The sequence below is a fragment of the Phlebotomus papatasi genome, chromosome 2, assembly GCF_024763615.1.
Source record: "Phlebotomus papatasi isolate M1 chromosome 2, Ppap_2.1, whole genome shotgun sequence".
NCBI lineage: Eukaryota > Metazoa > Arthropoda > Insecta > Diptera > Psychodidae > Phlebotomus > Phlebotomus papatasi.
This window is the reverse complement of record NC_077223.1, coordinates 25,537,899-25,548,141: the sequence shown is the minus strand read 5'-3', so window position 1 is coordinate 25,548,141 and position 10,243 is coordinate 25,537,899. Positions and strand designations below refer to the sequence as shown.

At 35.0% G+C, this 10,243-nt stretch overlaps 1 protein-coding gene across 1 annotated transcript; it reads left to right on the top strand.

Moving 5' to 3' along the window:
* Positions 1 to 1,772: 1,772 nt before the first annotated feature.
* On the top strand, positions 1,773 to 8,924 carry LOC129803230 (ornithine decarboxylase 1-like). Its single transcript, XM_055849677.1, has 2 exons — positions 1,773 to 2,534; positions 8,031 to 8,924. The coding sequence occupies exons 1-2, from the start codon at positions 2,092 to 2,094 to the stop codon at positions 8,860 to 8,862; spliced, it is 1,275 nt and encodes a 424-aa protein (XP_055705652.1). The 5' UTR covers positions 1,773 to 2,091; the 3' UTR covers positions 8,863 to 8,924.
* The last annotated feature ends 1,319 nt before the right edge of the window (positions 8,925 to 10,243 follow it).

Sequence of the window (10,243 nt, the reverse complement as noted above, 5' to 3'; positions counted from 1 at the left end):
CTTGTCCAGAGAAAGAATGATCCACATAGTTCAAGTAGTTTAGAAATAAGAATCTTTTTTCGCAAAATTGTGAGTTTTTGATAATTTTAGTCATTTATATATCTACCTGGAAAATAAAACTGAAATAAGTTACATCAAATTTCACTACACCAGTACTTTCCTACATGTTTTGGGATAATATTTATGTATCTACTAAAGAAATTAATGTTCACATTTTTTTAAAAGAATATAAAATCCATCACAAAACAGAGTTTGGAGCACCAACAAACAGGCAAATTTCTCACAATTGCAGATGTCGCGAGCGTAGCTTGAATGGCACAATTTTTCCTCTTATCTTTCTTACTCTTCATCTCCCTCTTTGTTCAATTTCTGAAATTTATATCCATACATAGGATTTTCACTCAAGACTCAGGAAAAATGTAGTTTCAAGAACCCAATTTTGCATTAAATGATTCTTAATGATTTTTAAATGATTTTAATCAAGGATTGACGTTTGTTTCTTATTCTTAACATGCACAGCTTAAGCATGAAATGGTTAAGATTGTGCTGAAAACATGCACAGCACAGCAGCAGTGGTTGGACTACATAAAACAGATGGTAATCGTCAAAACCGGTATAGCCGTGCACAGCTCAAGAATAAAATGCATAAAATTGTGCATAAGTCCTGCATAGCTAAAAAAAAATTGAATCTAAAATTTTAACAGATTTCTTAATCTTAATCGTTTTATGTTTCACAGCTGTGCGTGTTTTCAGCACAATATAAACCGTTTTATGCTTCAGCTATGCAGATTTTATGCACAATATCTGAGAAGTATGAGTTTCATGTACAATATAAACCATCTTATGCTTGAGCTTACAGCACAATTTTAATTTAATATTTTAAAGTACTTTTTTATTTCAACTCGAAATCTTGAAAGATTAATAAGGACAAAATGCGCTTTAGAAGCAAGAGGAGCGCCAAGAAAGCTCTGCAACAAATTAGGTGACCCCAAAAAGCACCTGAAGGAATTTAACGTGTCACTTTTTACTTAAACATGAAATCATGCAAAAATATAAGGGTAAAATGCATTTTGAGACCTTTATGGGCGTCAAGAAAGCCTTTAGAACAGTTGGACGCCCCAGAAAGTGAGGGAATTAAAAAGGGCTTTTTTGTTTACTTTAACGTGAAATTTTGATATATAAGGACAAGATGCATTTTAAGAACTAGAGAGGCGCCCTAGAAAGTCTTCGAGGAAATTAAAAGTGTTAACACAAGATATTATAAGGGCAAAAAGCATTCTAAGAACTAGAGGGGCTCTCCAGAAAAACTTACTAAAATCTTTTTTACTTCAACATGGCAAGAATAAAGGGTCAGGGTTCAGTTGTCTAAAAAAAAAAACAGGAACATCGGCGCCCCTGGAGGCTCGTGCCCTGGGCGGGCCGCCCCTACCGCACCCCCTTAAGTACACTACTGATTTGTGAATCGGTTTAAGTCGGTTGAGAATCGGTAATCGGTAAATTATGCGTAAGTACTTTTGAGGTATAGCATCAAAGTCACGAGTTCTAGCACTTCGCAAAGCCTGGAATACTTTACCACCCGTTTTTTCTTTGGAAAGATCTCATATTCAAATAAAAAACTAGAAATTTCTTTTAAAAATTTGGAGAGCACTATGTCGTTATTAAATACTTATTATGAATAATAAGGTTTTTTACTTACAAAAACAAAAGTTTTCTTTGGCAAGATACTTAATGCTGATTAGACTTAAATACGCGTTTCGTGTAAGCTCGAGCTCAGTGGCTCTTTTATCTTCCTGAGATAATGTACACACTTTTTATCTCCTTTTTATTAAACCCATAATTAAATATAATTCAACATCATTCCACCTAGCATCATTTGATCAAAAATTTCTACATTAAACTACATTTGTTCATCGAACTTATTAGTCCAAAGTGAAGTAATTTGTGAATGTTGAAATTAATCTTCTATCCTGGATCATAAAAAGGTGCTAAAACGAGAATTGTCACTATTTATATGAAATTCTGAGCACTGATTTGTGAAGTGGTATTAACATTACGAGATCCTCTAAAAGAATTAAAAGAGACTGAAAAAAGATGAAGATTATAATGCAGAATGAAATCACGCTCTTTGACGGTCAATTCGATGTAGATGCCATTTTTCGGCAGAAGATTTACGAGGAAATGGATGCTGGCCAGGACGAGGCGCTCTATCTCTGTAATTTGTCGGATGTGGCAAGGAAGTATGACCTCTGGTGCCAGAAATTGCCACGTGTGAAGCCTTTTTATGCTGTTAAGTGTAACAGTGATGAGAATGTTGTGAGATTGCTGGCCAAATTGGGCACTGGCTTTGACTGTGCCTCACGGACTGAGATCAATGCTGTTCTCAAATACGGAGTCACTCCTGACAGGATCATCTTTGCCAACCCATGCAAGGCTAACTCCCATATTCGTTACGCAGCGGCCACTAATACCAGCCTCATGACCTTTGACTCTGCGTCTGAGCTTGAGAAAATTCGACTGCTCTACCCAGACGCCCAGTAAGATATGAATATTTCGTTTTTCTCTAAATGTTTTATGAAAGAATATTTCAGACTCATTAATTTGCTAAATAGCTTTTAAGCTATTAAAAACGTCTGTATAAAATATGACCGATAAGAATATTTCTATTCTAAAAAACAAGTTATTCTTTTTTCTCAGACAGTAGGAAAAACTTTTTAGATAATGTTCTTCACCACGGATTTACTAAAAATGTGGTATTTTCGGAAAATTTATTGAGAATACGCTGTGTTTTATGATGGTCATATTAAGGAAATGATAGTAAAGAATCTCACAGAATACCTTAGAGAATGAATATAAATAGAATTCTTGATAAAGATGGGAAATATTTGTGCGTAACCAAACCATTCTTTACTGATGAGATAATGGTATGTAAAAGCAAAAGGTATTGCTAAGTAAATATGATAACCGAACTAATAAATAATATAGTGCGAAAAGGATCAAATAAAAATGTTTTATCGCAAGTGTTATAATTCTTGTTTTATGTACAATTTGTAAGTAAAACAAAAGTTCTCTCAAGAGTGTCAAGCATGTATACACTGAGAAAAATATGATTGTAAAATGAAGCAGTATACGTTAAAATTTCTAATAATCGGAAAGTTTAAATTTGGTATCGTTTTACAATCATAGAAATAGGGTAAAGCTGAAAAATAATGTGAAAATTACGCACTGAAAACTATACTTTGACTACCCGAACATGAAAAAACAGCATGTATGTTCCACTTCCTCTTCAACTTGTCATCGTTCTATGACTTTAACAGCAAAACATCGTTTTTAGATCTTCAGTAATCCCCCAATAAGTTCACATTCCCTAGATAGGTTTTACCTTTCAATTAAAAAAAAATCTTCAGTTCCTCTTCCCATACTGTGAAGTACAATATTGCGTAAAGAAAAAGAAAACTTTTTTATTTACACAATTTTTTTTGCCATGTGGGTAGCGAAGGAATAGAGTTCAGGGTGATCATAAGACTAAGCCAGTGATAAGCCTAGATCAGCTTATAGAGGTGCGATTCCTTCATTGCAAATTTGGATTGTGACAAACGCGAACGATTTTTATACATAAATAATGCAAATTTCTTTTAATAATTCTTAAACTGTATGTAACATATTATCGTTATTAATAAGAAAAATTGAATGAGAAATGCATAAAAGTATCTGAAAAACTTTAAAGTCGATTATCTCGGAAACTATGAGAGATAGAGGCCTCAAACTTTACATCCATTTAGAGTATCTTTCAGGCTTGATATGTGCAAAATTTGACTTGAAAATGAAAAAAAATTGGATGAGAAATGTATAAAAGTGTTTGAAAAACTTCAAAGTCGATTATCTCGGAAACTATAAGAGATAGAGGCCTCAAACTTTTCATCCATTTAGAACTTCTGTCAGCGACCCGTGAGAATATGCGAAGATATTTATTACCCACGAAAACTACGCGCCCGCGAAAATTCGCGAAAAATTTCGCGCCCCCAAGGGGTAACTCATATTGAGAAACGCTCGTCAATTGTCCGAGAAACGCTTCGCGAAACCCGAGAAACCCACTTTTTGCATCGCGAAACCCGAGAAACCCAGTGTCTCAATCGCGAAACACGAGAAACCCAATTTCTGCATCGCGAAACCCGAGACACCCAAAAATTGCATCGCTAAACCCGAGAAACCCAAAAATTGCATCGCGAAACCCGAGAAACCCAGTGTCTGCATCGCGAAACCCGAGAAGCCCAATTTCTGCATCGCAAAACCCGAGAAACCCAAAAATTGCATCGTGAAACCCGAGAAACTCACGAATTGCATCGCGAAACCCGAGAAACCCACTTTTTGCATCGCGAAACCCGAGAAACCCAGTGTCTCAATCGCGAAACACGAGAAACCCACTTTTTGCATCGCGAAACCCGAGAAACCCAGTGTCTCAATCGCGAAACACGAGAAACCCAATTTCTGCATCGCGAAACCCGAGACACCCAAAAATTGCATCGCTAAACCCGAGAAACCCAAAAATTGCATCGCGAAACCCGAGAAACCCAGTGTCTGCATCGCGAAACCCGAGAAGCCCAATTTCTGCATCGCGAAACCCGAGAAACCCAAAAATTGCATCGTGAAACCCGAGAAACTCACGAATTGCATCGCGAAACCCGAGACACCCAAAAATTGCATCGCTAAACCCGAGAAACCCAAAAATTGCATCGCTAAACCCGAGAAACCCAGTGTCTGCATCGCGATACCCCAGAAGTCCAATTTCTGCATCGCGAAACCCGAGAAACCCAAAAATTGCATCGTGAAACCCGAGAAACTCACGAATTGCATCGCGAAACCCAAGAACCCCAATTTAAGCATCGCGAAACCCGAGAAATCTACTTTTTGCATCGCGAAACCCGAGAAACCCAAGAATTGCATCGCGAAATCCGAGAAACCCAATTTCTGCATCGCGAAACCCGAGAAACCATAAACCTTTGTCAGAAAAAATAGGAATGAGTTACCCCTTGGCGCCCCGCAAAATCCGGGAAAAATTCGCGTCTCGCGAAAATCCGTGAAAAAAAAATCACGAATCGCGAATTGTATAAGTCACCTTACAAATCTTCGAATATAGGCTCACTATGCAGAGAGAGAGAGAGAGAAAGCAAGAGAGAGAGTGATATATATATGGGAAAAGTTTGTTCGGCGCCGCTTCTCCCGCTTTTTTCCCACCTGACGCTATTAGCAAATTTTCTTAAAATTGAAATCTTTAAAGTGAAATATCTCGAGAACTGTTCGACGATTGTCTTAAATTTTTTTTAAATTTTTTTCTAAATTTTCTGGGCTACAACTTAAACATAAAATTTTTAAAATCGCATGCTTAGATTTCAAGAAACTACAAAACGTGATTTTTAACCGGTTTAGAACCGATTTTTCAAAAAACTAATGGCACAGAAATCGTCGTACGCACGAGTAGATAATATATTAAAAAAAAAATTATGAAGATATATCTTTCCAAACCAGAGATATTACGTACTACGGACGGCCGGACGGCCGGCCGAACCCGAAAATGGCGGCTTATGATTTTCGGCATCAGGGCTGTTCAAAACATATACTCTGTGAATTTCAGCTCGATCTGAGCACTATTAGAAAATCCGAGGATTACAATAGGTGTGATTATGAAGGAATCACATCACACCTAAAAATGCTCATCAAAAGTGTTTACGGTGCCCTAATTCTTCCCATAAACTGATGTGAAATTATATGACTTGTTTCCATTGTACAAATTCAAGGTGATACATTAATTATTTAATATTTTTAAGGAAAATGTAATTAAAAACACATAATACACCGTGTAATAATACAACACGATTCGGTTTTAAACAGCTAAGTTCACGAATATTGAGGAAGTGACTAATACGAATTTCTTTATATAATTCCTTGGTTATAATATAGGACTTTCTGGCGAATTCTGAAGATTCCGTTGACCGATTGAACTATTTCTTTAGCTGTTTTCTTAAACACTTTAGTAAAGATAATTGAGCCACCAGGCTTAAACCCCTTTAAGGACAAAACGGTCAAAAATTTGGGGTCAGAAAAATTTTTTTTTCTGACCTTTTAGAGCAAAACTCAACTTTAGATGGCCGAAGGAAAAATTTCATTTTTGGGTCACCGGTGACCCAATCGTCCTTAAAGGGTTAAGGGGTTACGTGGGTTACGCAGACTAAAAAAAAAACAAATATATCCTTGACATCTTCTTCCAACATGATAAAAAATATTTAATTCGAGTTCTTAAGTATATAAAAAAGGTATAACAGTTTGACTATACAGTAGACTCTCTCAAATTCGGGCATTTGGGACCGAAATGTCACCCGAATTAGAGAGAAATTCTGGCATCAAATTGTTTGAAATGCAACGATTTTTTGTTTACCTGCATACTCATATTAAGTTAAATGCTCATATTCATTGCAAATTTCATGAAAGCCTCTTAATAATGAAAAATCATATCACAACTGAGACAAAGCATGGAAAATTTGAGCCTATTTGCTTCATTCGATAATCATAATCGGAATTTAAAAAATGTCAACAAACTTTTTTCAAATTTAACTGCTGCCCGAATTAAAAAGTAGTCCGATCTTCAGAGAGCCGAATTAGCGAGAATCTACTGTATTTGCTGAAACTTTCATTTAAAAATTTTCAATATTCAGCCGTTGAGGAGACCTAATTTTTGGAGACGGCTTTTGGAAAAAGGTGTACTTTTCGGTGGACTCTATTGGATTCAGAATAGGGGAGTCTGGGGCAAAACTTGTCAAAACGCATATTTAAACTTAAACGTTTTATAATGAGCATATTCTTATAGGAAATTTACTGCTCTACAACATTGCAGAAGAATATTTTCCTCTATCTCGAAAGAATTGTGATTTTCGAATCATTTCCTAAAAGTCGATTTTGTGGAGATTCTCAAAATTGCTGAGGCAAATTTTGTCAGTCTTCGGACAATTTGTGACGTTTTACTCTCGTAAACGTTAAAAATATCAAATAGAAATATTTTTATACACTGAGAGAAATCCGAAAAAGTTAAAATAACATTCCGGAAATGTTTATTTTACCCTGCAGTATTGATCCGAAATCGGTGTAAATGTTATGTTATGCTTTTAGGTGTATTAGGGGTTAAAATTACCCTTTTCCATGTTAATTTTACCCTTAAAAAGGTGTAAAATTAACATTAAAAAATGTTGTTATATTTTTACACCTAAAAGGTGTTAAAGTTATGGGTAAAAAAAAGTCAATCGCACCCCTGTTTTTTCTCAGTGTAGGAAATTTATTCCTCTACAACTTTGTCGAAGGTAATTTTTCTCTATGTTAACGGGAAATGTGCTTAAATTGAGCTAATCAGTATTGATATTTTCTGTAAGCCAAATATTCCAAAAATAGGGCTCAAAATTTCATTATTTTTTTATTTTACATAATCCTTCCTCGAATCCCTTGAAACTTTGGAAGTTTAAGAAGGTTCATGAAGGCTATCTATAATAAAAATTTCAAGCCTCAGTCTCTTTTATTTTAGAAAATAGTGAATATTGAAATTTTCGTTTTGACAAATTTTACCCCAGTCTCCCCTATATTGCATTTGATGTCAAAAAACTAAATATTTCCTGTTGACTGATGAATTAAACTCATACTTCTAATGTGAGCTTTAGTCTGGAAGCTTAGCCGAGTTTCTGAACGTCTCGTAATCTTGAAAATAAACAATTTTAGTGATTTTTCATAAACTAATGGATTATTTGCCTCAAATATTTAATTTAAAGTAACAATGGGAGGTATGCACAGTAACCAGTTGATTTATTAATTCGTTAATAAATTATGTTTCCAAAATATTGCTTGATAAGAAATAAGAGAATTTAATCACGATCATTTCATTTCAAAAATTCTGGAAAAAAATAACTTAAAAGGTTTAAAGGAATGTTTAGCATTTGATTTTGAAGAAAGTAAATGCAAAGCCTTAACGCAATCCTCATCTTTTCTCTTTGTAGTCTCGTTCTTCGTTTTCGCTGTGATGCTAAAAAGGCAGAGGTCCTGATGGGTAGTAAGTTTGGCTGTGATCCACATATTGATGGGCCACAACTTTTGCTCAAGGCAAAGAATCTCGGATTAATCGTTGTTGGCATCAGTTTTCACGTTGGTAGTGGCTGTGAGGATCCTCCAATTTACCGAAAAGCCATTAAACATGCCCGGAAACTCTTTGACTATGCTACAACATTGGGTTTTTGCATGACTTTACTGGATATCGGTGGAGGATTTCCAGGTGACATAGGATCAGATCTTGGGCCGTTTGCGGACATTGTCAATGCAGCTCTAGATGACTACTTTCCGGAAGGAGAAGACAATATTGAGATAATTTCAGAACCGGGAAAATATTTTGTGGCCTCAGCATTTACACTTGGTGTAACAATTCATTCCAAGAATGAAGTTTTAGGACCAGACGGAAATGTGACTCATATGAAGTATTACGCTAACGATGGAGTGTATGGTTCTTTTATTGGAGTTCTAGTAAATTTACCAATCACAGAACCTCATGCTCTGCTAAAGAATACTTCTGAAGATATAGAAAAATGTCAACCAAGCGTAAAATCTACTTTATGGGGTCCTACTTGTGATGGTTTTGACAAGATTTTTGAGGATCAGGTGCTACCACAACTTGACATAGGTGATGTGTTGGTGTTTCCCAATATGGGTGCCTATACCATGAGCCTTTCCACCACATTTAATGGTTTTCAAAGTGCTCAAGTGATGTATTTCCTAGAAGTTCAGGATGCGAAGGACTTAGGAATCAATCTTTGCTCACCGGTAAACATCGCTGGATGATTATATTTTAGAATTAACAAATAAAATATTGTAAAATTAATTATATAATAAATTTATATCCCGAATGTTGGCAAATTCGTTCTAGAATTATACACTCAAATTCGGTTTAAAGTGGCACAGCAATTTATTATTTTAAAATGGAGAATGTTTAAATAATCATAAAGAAATTATTTTTTTGATCTTTAAATAAAACTGCGAAAGCGAATATAGCCCTATATAATTTAAACTGAAATTACCAGATAATTGCAAAAATTGTTTTAACCCCTTTAGGACGAGAAGGTAAAAATTGAGGGTCAGAAAAAATCATTTTTTCTAAGTTTCTAGGGCAAAATACAACTTTAGAAGGTGGTAGGAAAAGTTTCATATTTGGGTCACCGGTGACCCAATCGTCCTTAAAGGGTTAATCACATCATTGCCGAATGAAATCGAGAGACACATGGATCTGTAGGTGTTTCTCCCTTTCATACTGATTTAATTTCGATACTTCTTCATTAATCGTATCAAAAAAAAATTCTAGATTTACATATAGGGGAAGGAGGGGTTGTTTAACATATGCATGAATGTAGTAAAGATGTATTTTTTTTAGGATAATAGATAAATGTTTATAAGTACTATCGGTACTATCATGACCAAATGCACATAATATTTTCAGACATTTAAAAATCTTGCAGATAAATACAACGTCATAAGTTTTCTACATGGGATAGAGTGATAGAGTATTGAAAAAATATTAAACTGTATCTCATTTTGATCCATATCTCTTGATGTAACATCACCTCATTTTAAAATTTTATTATATCATTAAAATTTTTATTATTTGTTAATTTTAATGTACCGGATTCTTGCTAATTTTGTACATTATTTAGTTTATAAATTTTTAATGTTCGGTTGAAAAAGTGTAACCGGATTATGTAGGTGAGATTCTTAACGTTAACTAACTAGGAATGTATGCAAATTTGATTTAGAGCTGAAGTTGGGGGACGCCATTCAGTTATTTCGAATCAAACTCGTGAGTAAATTCGTCGTTTTTCACACTTAAATGACAAAATCCGACAGATCGCATTATCTGATCGAAAAATGATGTATGGACGAAATATATACCTAAATGTCCTCTACAATTATGTCGAAGTAATCATCAAAATCGGTTAAGCACGTTTAGAGACAATTAAGGTTATGTGATATTTAAATTGGTTTTTTGACTGTGGCGCCCCTGGTGTTGGTCTCACGAAGTTCAAATATTCTAGAAAGTTGTAGAATTTCGTCAAGCCCCTGGCAAATTGCCTGAAATTTGAAGCCACTTTCTCATACTTCGATTTAAGGGAATTTTTTTGCACTCGCGACCAATACGCTAAATATCCAAAAAGTGAAAAGTTTTTTTTGC

Excerpts from the sequence above, each read along its gene's own strand:
- LOC129803230 (XM_055849677.1), top strand. The coding sequence starts at position 2,092 with ATGAAGATTATAATGCAGAATGAAATCACGCTCTTTGACGGTCAATTC. Across the intron at positions 2,535-8,030 it reads CTGCTCTACCCAGACGCCCA|TCTCGTTCTTCGTTTTCGCT; the intron begins GTAAGATATGAA and ends TTCTCTTTGTAG.